The 22754-nt window shown below is 42.7% G+C and overlaps 1 protein-coding gene across 1 annotated transcript in view; it reads right to left on the minus strand.

Moving 5' to 3' along the window:
* ncanb (neurocan b) overlaps positions 1-22754 on the minus strand; it is a 220265-nt gene that overhangs the window by 38639 nt on the left and 158872 nt on the right. Inside the window, exon 11 of the mRNA XM_050055537.1 lies at positions 18783-18896. Coding sequence (XP_049911494.1) covers positions 18783-18896 — 114 coding nt within the window. The remainder of the gene's footprint in view (positions 1-18782; positions 18897-22754) is intronic.

Here is a 22754-nt window from a genome sequence, read left to right on the forward strand (position 1 = left end):
GTTTTCCGACATGAGGGGGTATTCTTGAATTTTCCCAGTCAGAAAGAGTTTTTCTGATTATGCCGACGTCACTTGAACGCAGCATTCACTGCAGGCCATTCAGGTCTCATAGTGGGAGCGGGGCACTGCCGTGCTGACAAAATTATATATGTTATCGGGGCTATTCGTCATGATATCAGACTTTCGGAATTACGTAATAATTCCTGTTATCGGCCCGATAGTTATCGTGCACCCCTATATATGGTTGATGTCATTAGGGATATGCACACACTTTAACATCAGAAATAAAATGATCACGAAACTAACATATTTGGAAAACTGGAAAAATGCAACAGTGCAGCAGTGATGACTTGTGTCTGTCTCGACCCTCCATCAGCCGAGTGATCACACTAACAATGACAACACTTTCACAATCAGCCGTCATTTCATTTCCACTGGGTTTCCATACCTTGAAGGCTCACAGAGGGGTGCGTCTGTCCTAGCTTAGAAGTGATTAGGAAAGTTCTCAGAGCAACTCTTAGCAAGGAAGGGACTTGTTACTAAAAGTTTTTAGGCTAAGTTAGGAGCTCCCTGTGAGTACTCTCAGAATGTTTGTGAATACCGCCCCTGAAGTTCTGGTCTTAAGGTCCTGAACTTTTTATCATCAACATTACAGCATGGTACGGCAACCCCGAGCGCGAGGAGCAAAAACAAGCTCTCCAAGATTGTCAACATTGCAGGGAAGATGACAACAACTCAGCAATATATTTGACAATGCTGTACACAGGAAGGCCACACATAGAATTAGCAATGCCTCACATACATTACACACAGAGTTTGAGCTGCTCCCATCTGGGCATCGATTTAGGGTCCCAAGAACCATTTGGAACATGTATAATAAGTCCTTTATTCTCTATGCTGTACAGGCAATAGACACAGAATAACTGCATTAGGGAACACTACTATTTTTATAAGATGGGCCTGCCTATTTGCACTCTTGTATCGTATATATTGGAGGACATTTGTGTTTGGTAGATTATTTCTTTACTGAAACAATGCTTCTTGGCAATAAATTGTAGACCATTGTAAAGCCTGTTTATTTCCCTTCTAAATGGTGCCACATTTGTAAGGAACTAGTCTCGCCACCAGACAATCAGAGATCTCCACCTTCTGATAGTCTGGGGACACTCCTTTCTAAAGTGTGTTTAACACACCAGAGAAAACGGCCGGCAACAAAGCAACGCCTCTTGCATTTTTTAAAAGGACACGCCCTCCCGGAAATGTGCGCTCCCCCTTTTCTCGTCCGCAAGGAAACAAACACACAGAGAGCTTGAAAATGGATGCCGAGAGATTTAACTCTGTTTTATCAAACGTGTGCTCAGTCCACAAGATTGTGGAAATGAAGGACTTACAGCCACTTTGTTTAAAACTTTTAACGCAGTCGGACTATGTTTACGAGCACAAGAGTTCAGCGAGCCACCGAAGGACTGCCCTGCGGATTTACTATTGGTTCTGCGACGTAGGGAGTTTTTTTAAACTCTGAAATTGTATCCGCCCATCTAAACACAAAATCAGGCAGAAAGTCATCAGTCTTTAGTTAAGCAAAGCATCTAAAGACTGACTTGTGAGTCTAGTAAGGAACATGCATTTGTGGGATGAGCAGCAGAGCTGAGTATGTGGATTGCGCCCATCTCTGCCAACGCCAGTCTATCTATCTATCTATCTATCTATCTATCTATCTAGATAGCTAGATAGCTAGCTACCTACCTACCTACCTACCTGGATACCTACCTACCTACCTACCTGGAAAAGGTTAAGTACTGAAAGCTAGCATCTTGTTTACTTGTTTGTACTTGTTGCTCGACCCGATGGTTCAAATCTAAATAGTTCTCTATTATAGGCGAAAGTTCTGCATTCAGGGAATTTTTTTTGTAGAAAAAAATCTTTAGATTTCACACTGCAAGATTTCTGAAAAGTGTTGTTCAGCACTGACACTTGGTCGTTTTACTTTCATTATGCTAATAAAAACATTTCAAAAGATATCTACCCACATTTGAGTAAAAATGTGTCTGAGTGATGACTAATGGCTGACTCACAACAACTGTAAAAGAAGCTCCTGCGTGCACAAGGCTCGGATCAGCTGCTATTCACAAATAATTCTCAGTGTTTCTTTACATACCAAATGAGGTTTATCACACCACAGACATTTTGGGAACATAAATCCATGTCAGTCACACAGAAATGTGACAGAACTGAAATACATTGCTGTCATTCATCTGACTAAACCGAATTTACAGAGTACTTAGAAACAATATTAGTACAAAATCTGTCACACACATAAACTACAGTGGTGAATCACCACCTCAGTGTTTTGCTTTAGTACTACTGCTTAAGTACAGTATGACTTTTAGCAAATGCATGTTGAATCCTGAAATTACAAGCACTGGATGATTTGTCCTGTAATTTAAAGAAAATACAGCGAGAGAGATGAGAGCTCTCATGTTCTATCTACAGCCGTCTGTTTGTTTGTTCATTCAATACAAAAGTGTTCTAAGCAGTCGCCAGAGGAAAATGCTGGCATTGTACATTTCTGCAAAACACAGATACATTACGTTTGTTCATGTCATAAGTATTATATCAATGTTTTTAAAATGACAGTTCTGATTGTATGTGATGGGATGGTGGATGGTGTGAGACTTAGGCAAGCCCAAAACATGACCAAGTGGTTTTTGTGCCTAAACATAACTACACATTGACCACAGCATTGCTGAAACATAACAACATGTTCAGTTTCAACATATCTGCAACATAATAATGTACATATGTAACCTACAATACCAACATATACTCTGGTGATTGGGTTGCATTTTTTCTGAGCAGAGATGTCAGTTGCTCTGATGATTATTATAAATCTAAATGTGGAGAACTGCTTCATTACTTTGCCTGTTCAAGTTTCTAACGGTTGTCTGGGGATTGAATCTGATGACCACAAAACATGCTAATGACAAGAAACCCAATTAGCTAATTCAGCCTTTTCAGCCTCCGCTGGGTGAATCAGTGGCTCCCTGGTTAACAAGGCTGCCTTAATCGCAAGATGAGCCTGGGCTTTAACTTTTGTGTGCATGACCTCTTCACTTAGTAACAGATCTCCTTTCACAGTGCACAGTGGGAACGCTAATTTACTTATACTTGTGAGTATGTCTGGGTCAATTCAGTCACTTCATGAGAAGAACTGGATACATATTAGTTAAGTTCAGATAAGATGGCTGCTTTCAAACTTTTTCATTTCCTGGAGATGAGAGGAAACCCTTTTACACATGAGCTCAAATGCATTCTTACGAAAATTAATGTTGTTTTTCTTTAATGTAAATAGTTCTTATTACAGGTGACAGTTAGGTTTATAACATACGGTATAATATTAAGCTTGAGGAGGAACACTAATAACCTGTCACTATGCACTATTGACGTGGTTTGACTCCACATGTCAGCCCAGCGCGGCAGGCATTTACATCTGCATACAACAGGGCTACATGTTTCAAGGTGTGTCTTTATCTGATGACACCCTTGTGCTTGTGAACCAGCCAGTGTTACTGTGGTCAACAACCTGTATGCCTGTCTGAATTTTTTAATATTTGCAGACAATATAGAAATATGGTGTTAGTGTTGAAACACTAATGGCCTGGTGACCAGTGCAGGTTGTTTCTCTCTGTCCAATACATAGAAATAAGTTTCAGGATCTCCGAGACCTTCATTAAGATTTAAGCAATTCTCTAAAAATCTACCAGTGTTCAATCAACAAACTGGACATCTATGGAAAGGTTAATCTCATATTGGAACCTTCCCACAGTCTCACAGGAAACTGGCTGCATTAGAGTCAGCATTTTGAAGCCACACTTGTCCCTGCAGCACAGACCATGTGCCTCTGAACAGCGAGCAGTAAATTAGCATTAGGTAGAACGACGTTACTACTGTTATCTCTGGTCCCATGGGACCAACGATCAGTCACTGCTGCTGTCATTGTCTCTGCTGACTGCTAACTTCACTGCGTCATCAGACCTGGAAGCTACCTGGGCAAAATGTTTGCCACATGGCAGCTGGTGCATTGTATTAGCATTGGGAGAGGGTCCAGTTTGGCTCATGAAGGTGGACGATGGGTTATTATCTACAGGAGCAGGGACAGGAGAGTCAGGGTAGGTGTCACACTGACAAAAATAGACACGTACACAAATACCCACTTCTATAAATTAAACACACACCCCTTCATTGTATCACACACCAACTGCGGTCAGTCTGTAATGTACAGGTGTAAGGAACAGGCTACATTATAGCCTTTAAACCCGAGAGTACGAACTACACACACAAACGCAGGCTCGGTGTCACTTCTACTTGGGATTTACATACATACATAAAAAAATTCAGTGTCCAACAAAGACAAAAAATTAAAGACAGACAAACTAAGAGCATCAAACACAGTTAGATGCAGAGTGGGAGGACAGAGAAGAGAGACAGAGTAAGAAAGTGAAAGAGTCACAGAAACAGAGAGACAGAGAGAAAGAAAAGCAGAGATGAAAAGTAAACAGGCATGTTTTCTCCCCCTCAGATCTTCAACCTAGTCTCTGCTGATTTCTTCTCCCACTCGCTGACAGTGAGGCTCAAAGCCTGACATCACATCAACCTCTTCAAATATTTAGACATTACTCAAGTCGTCTTCTTTTTCCCGCTTTCCCTCTGTCAGGCAGAGAGAGAGAGGCAGGGGGTATGTTTCAGCGATTAATATTCCCACAGACTTTAGTGAACGGCAGTTAGGAAATAAAAGGCCATACACTTCCAGCTGACTGATTGGCTCGTTTATCCACATCACCAAGTGATATTTCCAGTGCTCGGCTTTTTTAGATCCCCTGAACGATGAAACGGTTGGAATGTGTGTTTGCATGTGTGTGTGCTGCCATTATGCCTCCTCCCTGTGTGACTCTTTGAAGGCTGACAGCTCAGTGTGCCATTTGCAAGAGGGCAGATGACAGCAGTCCAGAGAGGGAGGAAGTAAGGGAGTGAGAGAGAGACGCAGGGACACAGAGAGAGAGGGAGATGAGGAGGAAGCTGCTGATAGCCAGCGACAAAAGGTGAGAATGTGAGGAGAATGTGAGAGCGGCTGTGAAATTATTAATGGCTGTTACGAGTGCGGTGTTGATTAATGGAACATCTTAATAGTGTGATTCTCACAATTAGGAGTAATGGATGTTACAGTAAAACAGCTACAGAACACAACATGAATGACTGATGCCAGTCTGAAGGCTCATTCTGCATAATTAGTCCATAGACGTGTCTCTGCAGATTAATGTTGATGGAGGAGGCCGAGGTTACAGTGAGGGCAGCACGGGCCTTTACAGTAAACAGGTGAAAAGTCCAGTTTATTCAAACAGACACAGTGTGTAATTAGTGTAAGGTGATGACAGCACACAGTCACAGTCACATGTTTCCATTTAAGGGTGTAGGTTTTCTTTCAACATGGCGGAAACACGTATGAAAAGGGGGGGTTTGGGGTCCTCCCCAAGTAAATTTTGAGCATTATTCTGCGGATTTTTTATGCATAACTTTGTGCCTTTCTGGGGGGAGGTGGGGGTAAATGTGGCAAAAAGTGTCCCCTGTGTCACACCCAAAATCTAAGTCTATAGCCCCTTTCACACAGCCTGTTCCTGGTGGAAATCTGAAGCCATTATTCCACTTTGCTGTTCTTTATAAATGGTACGACTGGAGAAAGGAGGGACAGAGTTGTCTTACATTTAAGCAGGCAGTGGAGGTAGTAATAGCACTGAATCCAGTCTGTGTAAAAGGGTCAGCCAGCAAGACGAGACCATGGACAGGGCAGGCGTGACGTTTTCACGACATCGTATGTGTGTGACTTACTGCTGGGAGATATAAAAAAAAGCTAATAGTAGTTAGCAGCTAACTCAAAGAAGAACAGCAGCTAAAAATATCCGCAAACTGGGAAAACAATCAAGTCCAGGGGCGCTTTACCCTCCAAGCAAAGAACAAGATAAGCTGCCATGTTACACAGACGGTAAATGATTGTTATTGCCATGATATGCCATTGTTATTGTTAAAAAGCGCTGCGTGTGCCAACACATATGTTATATGTCACACTAGAGGCCAATGCTGTTGTGTTACATGTTACACCAGTCATGCCTCTTTTGCTTCCAGGATGCTGGCATGCTGTCTAAAATCACACACTGGGGCGGTATGATGCCATTGTTTGATTATGTGTAAAAATGCGAAGGTGGCACACAGAAGGGACTTAGTAGCAACCCTATAACGTGATCTCTGTGTGAAAATGGCTTATGTTTCCATTATCTGCATCAGTTTTACTGTAAAAAAGAGTGGGCAGAAAATGCTTCATCTGTGTGCAGCTAATGTAAAGAGCATACATACAAGTGAACCTGTTTCGCATGGGCAGCAAGTAATGTGATTTCTAAAAATTGGTAATACTCTAGGTACTATCTGCAATTGCATTTCTACTATTAATGGAACATAAAACGATAAGAGCTTCAGATGGACCGCATTCTTCGTTAATACGCTGCAATGATTTAAATAATAAGCACTGATTAACAGTGAATAAGTAGGCTGTGTGTGTGTGACACACGCACATACAAAGAACAGCAGCACCGACCCACCGTCCAACACCAACACAGTGTGAGGATGGAGGCCAGCAGTAGTGGGGATATAAATGAGGCAAACTCAGGCTTGGCAGGGATGGAGGGCTATGGTCAGAGAACTCCACAGCAAGTGAACACGCCATCTGCTCATAGGTGGACTTGACCAGCTGACTTTGCTACAAGCTGATTGGCTGGTAAAAAAGTTCTAAAATGGTATTGTCTCATCATGAAACTTTGGCCTGAACTGGGTTTTATGCCATCTACTATGTCGTACAATTGACAGAGTGCAGACGTTCCTCTGTTTGGTTGCCAATAAAAGGATCAACAAGTGTCTCGTTGAAGTTGATGTCACAGCAGTTTCATCTAGCATCACTCCGGCCAAGAGCGAGAGAGTTTGACTAGGATGGGAGGGAGATGTGGTGGATGGGTCAGACAAACTTTCATCCAGGAGATGGCTGTTCGGTGTCCTGTGTGAAACCATAGGTCAGTGCTGTTTTAACGTAAGGTTAAGTAACTTCTATCCATCTGTCACATACTTACATCAGTCATGTGATGTATTTACTTCAAACATGAATTTTGTCTAAACCTTACCAAGCAGTTTGTTGCCTAAACCTAACAACAACCCTTTGAAAACATCAGCCACATGTTACAACTTGTTTCAGCCAGAAGACAGCTGTGCATCACATACAGATGCGAAAGAATACATCTCATTGAGTCTCCAAAGGGTGCCTTCGGCCTTGGAACCACATACTGAGGGCCATGAAGAGGTAATTGATGATCTGGGATGACAGTGTGTTGTACTGCCAGCTTGCAACGGGCATTAGTTCATTCATTTCACAACTTTTTTCAAACATAATTCTAATACTTGCGACATGCAGCCACGGTTGCAAGTCCGAATAAATGCAGAGTCATATAATACCACACATGAGCAGGCACCTTAGTAGGAAGGAACCAAAACTGAAGCATGATTCCTGAGACTGAAACGCAGGTTAAGTTCCTAAGTTTCTAAGAATTTGCTGGAAAACTTCCTGTGTTGGAAAAACTGCAGGACGACAGTTAATGAAAGACAAAAGGAAGTGTGATAGTACAAGCCAGGCCTCGTAACTCTGCAATCAGAGCGCTTTGACAATTTTCGGGGGAGTATCAGAAAGAGGAAGTACAGAAGCGTGCTAAACCTCTAGCACAGCTCAAAGTAGTGTTTTACACCGCTCCATCAGAAACGTTCATTAATGCACAGCAAAGGAACACAGACTCTCCTCTCTTCCTCCATCTCTTCTTCTCTTTTCATCTATTGTAACACCTGCTCTGATGCTTCCTCTCCCTCTTTTCTTCACTGCTTCTTTCTTTTCTGCCTGAACTTCCTTCCACTCAGCAGAAGAGAATGACAGTTGCTTCAGGAACATTGTCTAATTAAGCACTTTGAATGAGAATAAATTACCCCCTCATCTCTCCAGCTTTCCTGTTAGGAGGGAGATTTGGCAAGTGTTGAACACAATAGCATATGGAGTGAGAGTGATGCCTTGCTGTTCTTCCATTTGAATAGCCTGTGCCAGGCTCAGGCAGAACTTCAGGGATATTTTTATGTTTGCACCTGAGTTTCTGTCTGTGTTTATTCTCTTCTGGAGACGGTTGTGAGCGAGCTAAACCAAGAAGCTCCAGGTCCCTCTCTTCTCAGTCTTGGCACGTGTCCCTCTCGACATGTTATTAGAACGCATGAATCTTCATTAGCATTAATAGCTTCTAAAGACCCGGAGGATGCACAAAAATTAATTTTGAGCCAAGCGTTCTGCTGAGTGGCCAGTTTAGGCAGCGGCAGCAGTCAGGGACAGAGCAGAGAGGCATCGCAGTGAAGTCGGTGAACTCAAACGCCTCTCTTCTCAGCCTCTCTGTCAACTCTGAAAGCCGATGCTGAGTCACTAAACCACCCACGCCAAGCACAATGATATAAAAAAGCAAAAAGCAAACAAACAAAGACGCAGGGACTATCAGACATCAAACAGAAGCTTGTAGATCACAAGTTCAGCCAAAGTGCTCAGTGTACTGTGGCTTAACAAGAGTGTGGAGAGGAGATAAGCCTTGAGTGACGTATCTAATTGACCAATGGGATTTCAAGAGTGGACATCTCTGGCTCAGAAGACATGGCATGATAAGGACGGAGAGACTGACACTGATGATGGTCAAAACCTGGTCTGACCCCACATCAGTAGAAACTTCTACTTCGAACAAGAGTGCCACTGATGACAGAGGCATACATATGATTGGAGTATTCATATGACGAGTAAAAATGCACAGTTAACTGAAATGAAATATTCATAAAAAGTGTGATACTGACACTCTAACTTTGTTTTTTGTTCTGTATTTGACCTCCCTTTTGACCCAATGTCTTCCCACTTGAAACTAGTGCTGCCATGATACTGGATTTCTAACTTTGATAAAATACCTTGAAATTATTACTATTTAACACCATTTTAACACCACAGGAAAAAAACTGACATTGAGGGCATACAATTTAAAATATTCATTGAAAAATACAGCTGTCTTTTTCTTGGTTTGCAGCAAAGAGCAGCAGAATGACTGTAGCAAACATTAGCGATAAGAGAGAGTGAGACAGCATAGCTGGTACCGGAATATAGATACCGTAGAAAATGAGCACTGAAACCGTTTCAAATATTCAGAATTGATATGTATGGATAAATCAATATTTATGACAACACTACTTGAAACCAAACGCTACCAACAGACTGTTAAAACTGGTCGATTCTGCAAATCAATCAACAGCAGTGCTCTTTACATTACACCAACACCAACATTACACCACTAAAGCTTTGTGTTTTGGGTCTAGTCAATTTGTGACCCTAATCTCAGAGTTTTTCTTACAAATGTATAACTTTTAATACAAATTTTAATAATTCATTTTTTTTGTCTTACTTATTTCTGTATTCATTTATTTATTTTTATTTTTATTGTCACCATCACAGGTCATCCTAAGCCAGCCCAGGTGGGGAGGGGAGGGAAGGGTGAGATAATAGGTCAATTTTGCTTTCTGGAATTTCAACCGCAAACATTGTAAAACATATAGACACATATGGATGAGATGGGGCTATGTATATATGATTTATTATTAATAATTTGCAAAGAAACAAAATAAAAATTTGATCCCATAACATCCGAAAATGTGAATATCTAAGTTTTTATTGTGCAAATATACAAATTGAATCTTGTCAGTTCTCGCTCTTCTGAGTTTGTGCAAATATACAAATTGAATCTTGTCAGTTCTCGCTCTTCTGAGTCCCCTGGCTTTGTATTTTATTTTTTTTTTTTTTATTCTTTAATTACAATCGCCCTAATATGCCACCGTATGTAAAACACTTGGGTAAGGTTGGCTAAATTTTGTGGTTACGGTTAGTAAAAAATAAATGTTAAGTGATGGACAGTAAGGGGATGCAAACTCTATTCTCCTGCAAAGTCAGGCATGCCCTATGTAACAGATACTCTACATTGTGCATAAGCACTTACCTGGGGCTGGCACGATATCAGATTTTCACCACACGATGATTGTGGCCAAAAGAGTTCACAATAAGGATATTATCGAGATACCTATAGAAAATTTAAGATAAAAATAATGTTATCAGTCAAATTTAACCTTGTTTATAGTGCATTTTGTCTCTTGTTGGAAATAAATTACACTCAAGATACGAGTGTCGCGAGGTGGAGAGAGAGTGTGTGACCATAACTATGATGAAAAATCATACAAAAAGAGAGATTACACTCACTGGCTACTAGTGATAAAGCAACCAGGTGGCATTGGGGGAGAGAATCAACGCAAGAAAAGAAAGAAATGGAAATTGTTTAAGAGGTGCTGGATTATTTATATAGTATTATCATGCATGTATAATTAACATGATATCAATGTTTCATGTTTAAGTATCACGGTTATCGTCAATATCTGCGTATCGTGACATCCCTACACGGGACATTAGCATTGGGACTTAAACCATGAATAGTCCAGTGTGGAAGCAATTCCAAAAATCAGAGGACACTCAAAATGCCCCAAATTTCGGTAATGTGCAATTCAGAGCAAACATCATTCAATCATTCATCTACAATTACTGACTCTAAATTACAAGTAAACAACCTTCCGTGTAAGCACATGCATACATGAAAGAAAAGGTAGAATACGAGGTCAGACAAAAAGTGCACAAAGACGGAGTGACTGCATCTGGAGCTTTTCTGAAGCATTTCCCACCGCTGTTAGTCAGCTCAGTCTGCTCTCCTCCTCATTAGTCTCAGTGTGTAGACTACACCACATTGTCTGCTGCCTGCTTCCAATCTGCAGCACTGGTGTTGCTGTTGGCGTCAACGTGCTCAAAAGTCTTCCTATCTGTCTGCCCCAGATTCACCCGCCGTCCTCTTTGGGGGGAAGTTGTGCTCCACTTTTCTTTAGGTTTCCTGTAACGCTGTCTAGTTTTTGTTTTCTTGTCAAATGACTACTGTGCGTCTGAGCATGCGTGTGTATTGTGTGTGTGTATGCCAGCAGTATCTCCTGCCAGTGGAATGAGTGAGCCGTCCTGCCTGGAACACTGTGACTTATTTGGGATTTATATTGGTTTCAATGGATAGTTGTGGTGTATAATGGTCTGCACTTCCTGAAGGCTGCAAACTCCACCAACACACTGCTCGGCTAAACTCATCGGCATGCTCGCCTGTGTCTTTCCTTCTGCATGCTCAACCTGTCGCCAGTCACACTTGCCAGTAACAGCTGTGCAGCCTACTGGGGAATGTAGCACTTTTCTCCCAAAAGTCAAGAAAAAATGAATAAATATTAATGCTGATGTATGGAAGCAGAAGCGGTGGAGGAGAAGACGGAGGAAGCTCTGGAAGTTTAGGGTGAATGCAAACACATTTCTCACAGACAACCAAGCAGCAGCCAGACACCATGGGATTAATTAGCTACACAATCCTTTTAACGCAAGCTTCCTGTTTCCAATTTGTAGATTATTAGCGCTGTTAGGAAACAGAGGGAGAGGATTATTGTTTTATTTAGCGGGTTGTTTTGTAACTACGAGTTATTGCACAACACTGTAGTTTACCGCTCGGAGTGGGAAGTGTTCGACTGGCGTCTGAGCTGCTGCTGAATAAACAGGCAGGGAAAAAAATCTTTTGATAATTGGAAGGGTACAAGGGTAGGTAGAGTGAGTTTTGTTTGTTTGTATGTGTGGCAAATAATGTATCAGTGAGCCACCGACGTAGAAAAGAAGCAGAGCAAATGGGGATGTTTGTTTGTGCTTTTGTATGTCTATTTTTGTGGGGACAAATGTGACTTTAAGACCCTGAGCAGTGAAGAATCTTTGGGAATGTGGGGAAATTTTGGCAGCTCCTCACATCTTCAAAGGGCTGCGTGAGGGATAAGACCTAGTTTAAAGGTTGGGGTTGGGCGTGTAGTCGTGATGGCTAAGGATGAAGAATGCATTATGTCAATGAGAGTCCTCACAAGTAGGAACATATGCGAATGTGTGGCTGTGTGAAGGTCTGTTAGCTGAAAGATCTCTAACTTCACAGCTTCAAGAAATGCTAGAGCATCACACACACACACACACACATAGATGCATACACACAGCGACACAAAGAGATATACACACAAACACACTCACAGGGAGTGACAAAACGTCCTGCGGTGCACCGGAGATGAGAGGCACAAAAAGATGCAAGGAGTGCAGGGAGTGACAGCAGAAAGGTAGGGAGAGAAAAGAAGGAGAAAAAAAAGAGAAGGCAACATGAAACAGAGGTGTCTACAGTAGTGGAATAGCAAAGTAACAAATCCACACTCTTACACTTGCACATTATGTCGTTTTTCCTCCCTAGAAAGACAGAGGGAAGTGAATCCCAGAGTGAACGATGTATAAAAAGACAGACTGGAGGAAAAGGAGCTGATGAGAAGAAACCGGCTAATGCTTCCTCCGTCACTTTTCACTGCAGTCGGGCTGAGAGAGATTCGGTTTCTGCCTCCACTGATTAGGCAGCGAGCCAAAAAAACTGCAGGATGGGCTCAACAATCAGTGCCGGGATGAGAGGAGAGAGAAACAACTGACTGATGTCTCTGTTACTCTAATCACAACTGCCTCTTCTTTTTACCGAATATCCATTCATTACTGATACAGAACTGCTGAAAACTAACTGCAGGAGGAGGGATTCAGGTGTTTCGCACAGGAACAACTGCAGTAAAATAATATGAAAAATGCTGAAAAGTGACAGAAGAATATCATCAACTTTTAAAGCCCCTGAGTTTCAAAGTGTTGCAGACAAAAACCTGCTCTAAACCAACTTCCTCGTCAACACCAAAACAAACGTTAATATGATTGTAAAAACTGCACAACAACAAACCATTTCCTCCTCTCTCTTTCTCTCTGTGCATCTGCTTGAGGACTTCAGCCCTGTCAACTTACAATTATTGACTCTCAGATGGGATCACCATGGTAACAGGCCAGAGGGAGCCAGCAGCGAACCAGATCTACCCAGCATCCGATGCTGTTAGCTCATGGGGCATACACCTGGACATGCACACACGCACAGTCAAGAACACACGGCAAATGAGACGGAGAGAACCGGACCATTTTAGTGAGACAGGGACCAATTGGATGACATTTAAATGGATGGAAGCCTCGGCGGAACGAATGAGTTCATTTCCAGCGTCCGTGTCGCCGTTTTGACCACCCCCCGGATATCAAACTGAGATCACGCTGAAATGGCAGAGTGATGCCTGTTGCGAATTGTACTTTTCACAGCTGAATCCTATATTTCTGTGAGTGCGGAGCGGCGAGAGATAAAAGCAACAGGAAAACAGAGACTTTAGATTTACACGATTGGACCTGCTGCTCCCAATCAGGCGTTAAGGCGGCAACGCAGCGGGGGAGGAAACGTACGCACGGCTCCAGTGCATGTTAAATGAGAGGCATGCTCTGGAGATGAGTGTATGTTTGGGATGGAGGGAGGAAAAAAAGCACCATTGATAGGGTGCACATGCAAAACTGAAGGCTGGTATGATCAAAACTTGTGAGATGTGATTGATCAAGTGTCTCTACTCCTCACACTTTAATGATCTGCCCTGATTTAAAGAGGCTGTACATTTCAGGTAAGGTTAAAACTGCCTGAAAACACAGTTGAAAACAGCACTGCATTCAAATTCATACACTGTACAGTCTCTGTGGCTTTTTCATTTTCTTGTTTATGTATGATCCGCACCACAGGAGGGGCATGAATATTAAACAGGCAGCCATGACCACAGGGAAATACCAAAAAGCCGATACCAGAGTTGCTTCTGCTGTGGTGAAACATCAAAAAAGGCTGCTAAGAGTTAACGAGTATAAAGAGACTAAAGAGGCACTCAAACGTTTTAGTACTGCACTTCAGTAAAGTTGTCGGACTTTCCCTCTTTTCTATCCACTTAATCCTCTTGTTAATCCTCATGTTTATCTACCAATATTTAATAAGGTCCAGACCCCCGAGCATGTTTTTCCCCAGGATGGTGAAGGCATGACCTGCTCACTCTGCCTTAGGGCCCGAACACAGGCAGCATTTTTTGCACCCTCAGATGTAGTGTTTTCAACATAGACACGCAGAAGGTGCACTTAAAAGTGAGAGCGAGATGGTTGCAGCATGCAAACATTTCCAACCGGCTGTTTTTCAGGGCTTGACAGCTGCGCCCGGAGAAAGTTACATTTTTGGAACGCAGGAACGTGCACTGCATGTCATGTGACTTGAAAGAACCAATCACAGCTGCCAGATATCTTTCCTTTCATCCCTCATTATGAGATAAATATGGAGAAGTTAAGCATTTTAACTGTACGTTCACACCAACAGCGACCAGAGCTTCCAAAACGGCAGAAGTCATTCATTTTCAATGAGAGCCCAGCAACTTGGGTGACCTGGTCGTCAGACGCGCGTCTTGGGCAACCAAAGCGACCAGAGCAGCTCTGGAGGGGAGTTAAAACTCATTTAACTTTATGGTAGTAAGCTCTGACGTTAGGCGGCAACCAATCAGAATGCTGACGTGCTTGGATGAAGCGGGTCCCAGAGAACAAGCCATGTAACTTTAGTTCCTACAGCACACCTGTTCCGACAATGGATATCGACAAGTTTATAACTTGCGTTCGCGCCCACTCAGTCCTTTATAATGTGTCACTGTTCGGTTACAGAGACCAAAATACAAAGAATGAGGCTTGGGACTGCGTCGTGGAGGTAGTTGGTTGGTCTGGTGAGTTTTAAAGTGTGTCATGTTAGTAATAGACATAACACACATAACATCTTCTCAAGTCAACCTGGTCTCGATCTGAAGTCATCAAATACCGGCGCTTGGGCATCGACTTCCAGTGTTAGACACTGATATAAAAAGCTATCTATTCATGTCGGCATGATCCGTTATTGTGTAACACCGACCAGCAGCATCAGGGTGAAATGGGGCTGGACAACAACGTGAGTTGAGGAGGCGTAAATCCAAGCAGGGCGGGTGGGAGGGGTGTTGGATGGATCCAACAACCACCGACTTTAACCTGGGAGGTAGGTGTTCTATAGGTGACCCCGTGCGCTTGTTGTTGAAGGTAAAGAACTCGCAGCGTATTACCGACGTAGTGCATATATTTTGAAAGAGACTCTATACAAACTTTACATTGCAAGTGTATTTTGAAAACAGTCAATGCATGTAACAGGCAGAAGTTGACATGGCGTCCCAGAATGTCAACAACCAACGCACCCAGGGTACCTTGCACGTCATATCTCGATGTGGAAAGTCCATGACCAAACGTCAAAATGTGACGAGGTCGGAGTGAGAATGTGTTGGTTAAGTAGGCTATGATACAGTGCTGGTTATGGTTGCTTAGTAACATTCGGTGCAACCTTCCCTTATGCCAGTCAAAGTTGGCACAGAGTATCCACAAGAGCAGCACCCAGCACCTGACCTCATGGCATGGGTCTCGGCCCTTGCTCTGCCTCTGATTACTTTACCTGATGTTCTTACCCTCATAAATCTCCCTCCCCTTGCCTCAACCAAACCAACCCAAGCAACAAAGGCAATGTGTTCTAGCCAATCAGAGAGAGCTGGGTGGGTCATGACTTTGCCGTTCTGGGAATAACCCAAGCTTGGTTAGAAAGTTTAGCAACAGATGCTAGCACAGAGATGTAAACAAAGGTGATGAAACGGATGAGAAAAGGACACACATTTCCACGAGTCACCTCCAGCTGAAAAGTGACAGTTAAAGTCAGTGAGTGCTGGTTTGTGCCAAACTACTGTAGTTCAGCCAACAAACCGGCGCGCACAAAGCGAAGTGCAAAGATCTGATAGAGCCTGCCAAACCTATTGTAGTGTCTACTGCATTAAAAATATCCTGCTTTAGTCTGCTGCTTCTCTCTGGCTTCACTCTCTACTCCCCCTCCTCTCTTCATCGATCGCTCTGCCCTAAGAGTCCCACATCAGACCTGTAAAAAGCAGAGCGCGACACTGGAAGCCAGACACACAGAAAAAAAAAAAGGCAGATCTTCTGAGAGTTGAGGTCAAAGGTCACACTGGACCAGTGGAACCTGACTGGTTTTATGTAATTTAGAGCAGTTCCCTCCTCCTTTCCCTTGTTCGGGGAAGCTGTGGCTCAGAGGTAGTGCGGGTCGTCCACCAATCAGAAGATCAGCAGTTTGATCCCCGGCTCCTCCAGCCTGCAGTCTCCTCAAGTGTCCTTGAGCAAGAAACTGAACCCCGAATTGCTCTCAATGGCTGTGCCATCAGTGTGTGTGAGTGTGTCAAAAACTGAGCAGCAGGTGGCATCTTGTATGGTAGCCTTGGCCACCAGTGTGTGAATGTGTGTGTGAATGGGTGAATGTGACATGTAGTGTAAAATGTGCTTTGAGTGGTCGGATGACTACAAAGGCTCTATACAAGTGCAGGTCCATTTCTCTCACTCATCTCCTAAAAATATCTCCTCCACCAAAAATGTCACACTCTCTTTATCTTTCCAACTATCTTTCTTTGCTTTCATCCTTTAATTTTTAATTGTGCTATTTTAAATCTTGTGTTTGAGAGATGTAAGGTTTGCATTATTCAGTAATTGCATTGTTAGTCAGAGAGGAAACTCTAAACTCACACATGTATTTAATTCCCATTGTATCCCTGTACACGAGTCGACCAATAGGCGTCATTTAGGACCATCAGTCAACTAGTCGCCTGTATGTTTACGAAAATAATTTAATTATTAAGTTATATATTTTGGGCGGGGCAACACAATGGTTTGAGTTGAAGGTGTGAGAAAGAATAGTATCAGTAACATTGTTAACACTGTGCTACATTACAGAGAAATACAAAACCGTACTAATGAACCTTCATTAATATAGGCCTATATTTTATCTACAAGTGCACGTCACACACTGAGCGAGCCGCCTGTTAATGACGCTGTGGGCTAATGGGCATGTAGCTACTTCCATGTTTCAGATGATACGTCACGTTTGTAGTCGACCAATGAAGATGAGTTTACATATCACCTTGGGTTCGTCCTTCACCTTCTCAAAATGATCCCACACTTTGGATTTCCTGCCCGACATGTTATTAACTAGCCTGTGGAATAACCGCAGGTACCAGCCCTGGAAATTAGGGGCTGTACACATGCCACGTCTTTAACCAAATGGAAAACGCAAAGTTGGACACTGGGTGCTACTCTTGTGCCTTTTTTGTGGCAGCTTTCAAGAGTGTGGCGGCAGGTTGCATCTGAGGTTGCTAAGAAATGTTAACAAGCACCATATCATAGTCTATTTACCTGAAATCCTGAGTGCAGAGCTGATCTTCTTCCAGGTGCTGTTTGTAAGTGTGTAGACCTACAGTTTCGTCTGTGGGACAGATGTAAAGCTCTGGGTAGCCCTGCACTAACATGATCAACTTTTCCGTATTTATCAGACTGAATATTTACAGAAGAAGGGAAAGATATCTGTCGGCTGTGATTGGTTTGTAACATGACTCCTGTCTGACTGCTGAGCGTGGCCACTTCCTGTGTCTGTCCTTTCAAATTAACTTCCCACATGGTCCAGTCATATAGCATATATTTTGATCTATTTTGACAAGGCACAGCTCCTCATAGAGTTTCATGTTTGTTTTATAGTTGTTGTTTTTTTGTTTGTTTTTTGCGACTAAGCGACCAATGACATCTTGCCGACTAATGGCCTTTCTGGTTGACTAACATCACGTTGACCATTAGGGGGCAGCCCTACTTATTGTATATGTTTATATCTGGGAATTTATCATTGTAGCTTAATCATTTCATCAGATAATCTGGCACATAGTAGCAGCTCATGTGCATTTCTTCCTCATTTCTTCAATTTGTTTTTCTAGAAGTATTTTCCCAACTGTCAGTGTAACAATGTCTACTCAACTCCTTTTAACAAAAAAAAAAAAAAAAAAAAAAAAAAAAAAATCAGGATTTTTATCTATCAAAATGTGCAAAATTCAAACGATCAAACTCTAATAGATACAACAGCTGTTGGTTTTCCTCAGCGTTGTTTTGCACCAACATGCCAGCCATGTTTTCATGTAACATACAGTTTGTGAACAGCCTCCTTTGCAACCCCCTTGTCACGGGGGAATTCCTGTAATGAGAGAAAGAAACCAGCTGGACGCAGGTGTCCTGTATAAACCTGATACATTATTCCAAAGGGCTTCCCTCTCCCTCCTCCTCCTCCTCCACCTCTTTGTCTACATTCACATCCTCTTCCTCCCACTTCCACCGCCTCCACCGTCTCCATTTACACACCCTCATTAACTCCATCTTCCTCAACCTCGTTGTTTGCTCTGCACCTCTGTCTCCACATCCGAGCATCATCTTGCTCTCCTGTGCCACCTCCTCACACTCATCTCCCCTCCCTTCCCCCTCTTTATCTTCATCGTGCTACCTCCACTGTCACATCACCTTGCTTCTCCACATTCTTTGTCTCATCCCTCTCTGCCTTGTCTTCCTCCTTTATCCATTTTTGCCATCTCCTCCTACGACTCTCAATCATTTCCACCATCCTCCGTCAATTTACTTCTCCCAGACTTCCTCCTCCTCTTTTTTCGCTCTCTGCTTCCACAAAACACACACCCCATTGTTGAGTAAAATGGGAAAGCAGAGTTTTCATCCACATTGTTACCTTTCTCGCAAGTAGCTCCCCCGTAGCTGGGCAGACAAAGACACACAAAGGAGTTGATCTCATCGATGCAGGTTCCTCCGTTCTGGCATGGATTAGACTGGCAGTCATCAATGTCTAGAAGGAGAGAAAGGGGGAGAAAGAAAGACAGGGGGCGAGTCAGGCTCGGTGCACACACACACGCTCATAGCACTTTCCAAACGGTTACTTTTTAAACTACCTGCCACAGCATTTCACCGAACAAACCCCAGAGAGATCAAACTTTTGGAGAGATTAGAGGTGTTTCTGAGAAAGTTATAATTAAAGCGAATTGATTGAACTTCATCAGTGAGCGGTTTGGGATGCACTGAAGCGCATGATGCTAATTGCAATGTGTTTGCAGGACGTGCTGCAGTTCTGCAATAGCGAGGGAGAGTGCGGTGGAAGGTAGAAAGAGAAAGAGAGACTTGGAGATTAGAGGGAGGAAAGCATTCAGTCAGATGAGCTTCCATCTTCAACAACAATACTGCCCACATTGATGCACAAGCTGTCTCGCTAGTAGCTACAGAAACTCTATGCTAATTCATTTTAATATGTGCAAAAGTGACCAAAACAATGCAGCCAGTCAGGCGGCATCTCTTAGATGCAAAATGAAAAGTCTGAGTGTTTGTGCACAATACACACACTCACATGCAAATTCACAACATATGCACACACATATTTCGCAGAGGCGTCGCAGGGGTGAGAGTTCTTATTCCGTTGAAAAATGGTAACTGTATTTCTCTGGCTGATCTGGGCCCGGGGGCAAAATCATTAAAACTGCAGCTGGTATCCCACAATCCTCTGCCATCACAACAACTGAGCAAATCCCTGGGGCGTTGGCAAGAGGTCATGGGAGTGGAGAGGAGAAGAAGTGAATGGAGATGGGTGGGGAGGCAGAAGAAAGTCCGAGGAGTGAGGAAAGATGTGGGGCTAGAAAGAGATGCTCAAAAACACAGAGAATAAAGGCGACGTAATGAAAGCGAGGGGAGAGGTGATGTGAATCTGTGACTCTGGGAAGTTGGCAAGTTTCAGGGCTGGATTACAGGGGCTTTGCAGGCAGACAGCGTTTGGGGTGGAAGAGTCTGTTTGGATAAAACAGCATGACAGCTTCATAGCTGGTGCCCCGCTTTGGGCTGGCTGATATTAAAGGCTGAATTTGATGCAGGAGGTAGAGACCCCGCCGGAGGAGTCAGAATGAGATGACATTTGTGTTGGTTTAGTGTGTCGCTGTATATCCATGTATTACCGTCTGTCTGTCTGACTCATGATGGGGTGGAAAAATAAAATATAAAAAGAGAATAGAATAACACAGCGGGGATAGGAAGAGAGCCACACACATCCAGCACTGCAGAAAATTAGTTTTAAGTCCAGTTCAGATGATCAGACATCAAAGGGAGGGCTGATCCAAAGTTTTAGGGCAGTGCTGGCAAATCATTGATGACTTTGTAGCTAACTTTACTCGTCACAAGCAGCGCTGCTCAGCTTTTAAAAACAATTGCACAGCTTCAGTGGCTCTAGAGAGCTTTGAAAGTAGAAAACAAACTAAAAAAGTATGATGATATTATAATAGTGTCATCTGATCTGGATGAGCTCAGTTTGGGCTTGAGACTTTGATTTTTTTTGCAGTAGGAAGCCCGCATTACAAAATGGAAGTGTGAACATCTAAGGCTGATTTATAGTTGTATATATAGGCTCTACCCAAAGCCTGTGTCATAGCCTCGCTCTGCTATTACACCTCCAAAATGCTAACTGGCATTTGGGTTTCTATGCCACTGTGTTGAGCTTCTGTGATGTGCTGTCAAATTTGATTGATTCAATTAGCACATAAAACACACATTAACATGGCTTACCAGTGACGTCATTAAACAAAAGTACAAAATTTGACTCTGTTATAACTCACAGACATTCATTCGTTCATTCACAGACAAACAACTGCCTTTAACTAGACACCTTTCCCCACAAATACAACATGCTAACACTATTAGCACAAACTTATGGCATTTGACACTGCATAAATTAGCCTAAGAGCTAGCAGACTTTTCCTCTTCTCATGAAGCCAGAATCCACAGCAACATTTAACAAAAGTAATATTGCAAAATTCAGCTTCATTATAACTCACAAAATTCAAAGGCAAAACAACTGTCTTTTGATTGACAAGTTTTCCCCACTTATACAATGTGCTAATGTTATTAGCATAAGCCTATCACAATTCCCATTGCATCAATAAGACCAGCGGCTAGTGGACATTTCCTCTGCTCATTTAAAGTTCACACAGGACTTCAAATGCTATTGTGTGGGGGTTTTTGTCTTTCTGATTTATTGTCTGTTATCTTTGAAATAAAAGGTTTGTTTCCATCGTGGGAAAGGCTTTCAGTTTACAAAAACAAACAGCAAGTCTGCGTCCCCACTACATTACATTGCTGGGAAGTTGAACGTCAGACTATGGTGGGTACGCAATCATACAGAGGCTAAACCATAGGTACGGCATCAATTCAACGCAGAAGTATGAAGACGCTTTAGAAAGCAGAGGGGGTTTCATGAAAGATGCTGTTGAATTGCATTTTGGGAATTGTAGAATCCAACGGGATTGGGGCTTGACTCATACTAGGGACTGAGTGTCAGGATATCTCAGCCTGTAATGCTTTAATTTTCACAATTCTCTAATTAATCTGTCTCTTGTGAGTCCCCTAACTTTAAAAAATGTAATACTAAATCGCTGGTGATCCACTTTAATCCGATGTCTGTGTGACCAAGTGCTCTTTCGACGTTCAGGAATACAGGCCTCTAGACTGCCATTAGTACAATGAGTGAAAGTAAACAGTTGTTGACAGACTGCAAGATTACTGATAAATCCAGGGTTAACTGACTGAGAGGTTGGGATAATTAATAATCATGAACTGCATGAGGTGTCCTGAGCCAGCCATGTAAGCTATGTACATCGCGAACCTTTATTACAGTGTAACATAATCTTATTAGAGATCATTAAAGTTTTAACTCACCAATGGGACCCAGCTATCACCACTGAGTGAAAACATTACTCTGCAGGATTATTGGCCAATTGTGATGGTTAACCACCATCAAACATGAGGCCCCAGTCTCTGAGGTGCTTTGCAGTGAAGATAGACCACGCTCAGTTAATGGTGTTAAATGGTGTGGTGTCGAAGTTAAAAGACAAACAGCAGTATTTCAGACCAACCAGGCATCACGTCATAGAAACTTGTTTGAGGCAATTACACCGCCTGCAGGAGCCCAGGTGGACTGACATAAATACAAAATACAGAATACAGAAGTATTTCCAGTGCAAATAACATGTACAGCTGGACAAAACAGAACGATAAGACTGGAAACAATCCATATTAAATACGACTACACGAGCACAGATCCCCGAATGAACCTCTGAGGAACTCCATGTAATTAAAATAGGATGTGTGATGAATGATAGACACTGAAAATATCCCTCCGTCTACGCTGTAAACCAACAGATGAGCAGGTTGCCAGGACAGCTGTTAAAAAAAAAAGAAAAAACCCAAAACAGCTACTGGGCCTAATATGAGCCAGCATCTGGCATCATTAAGCACTGTAGCACTCTGGCAAGGAGCAGAGGAACCCGCTGGATTTTAGGAGCGCTGGGGTCAATAAAAAACAGCTCTGAACATCAGCTATTAGAGGGGCTACAATAGGCAAGTGGATATTATCTGTCGTAGGAAGCAACATAGAGGAACTCCAGACAGCTGGGGTAGACTGACCTTCATCTCGTCAAGTTTACAGATGTAAGAAGAAATTCAAGCACAAAAGTGCTCGATATTAACTAGTCTTTGCAGGCCAACCATAAGTAACTTATGGTTATTTGCAGAGATGGGACCAAGTCACACATGTGCAAGTCTCAAGTAAGTCTCAAGTCTTAACCTTCAAGTCTCAAGTAAGTCCCAAGTCATTTTTTCTTGGGCAAGTCAA

The sequence above is a fragment of the Epinephelus moara genome, chromosome 10, assembly GCF_006386435.1.
Source record: "Epinephelus moara isolate mb chromosome 10, YSFRI_EMoa_1.0, whole genome shotgun sequence".
NCBI lineage: Eukaryota > Metazoa > Chordata > Actinopteri > Perciformes > Serranidae > Epinephelus > Epinephelus moara.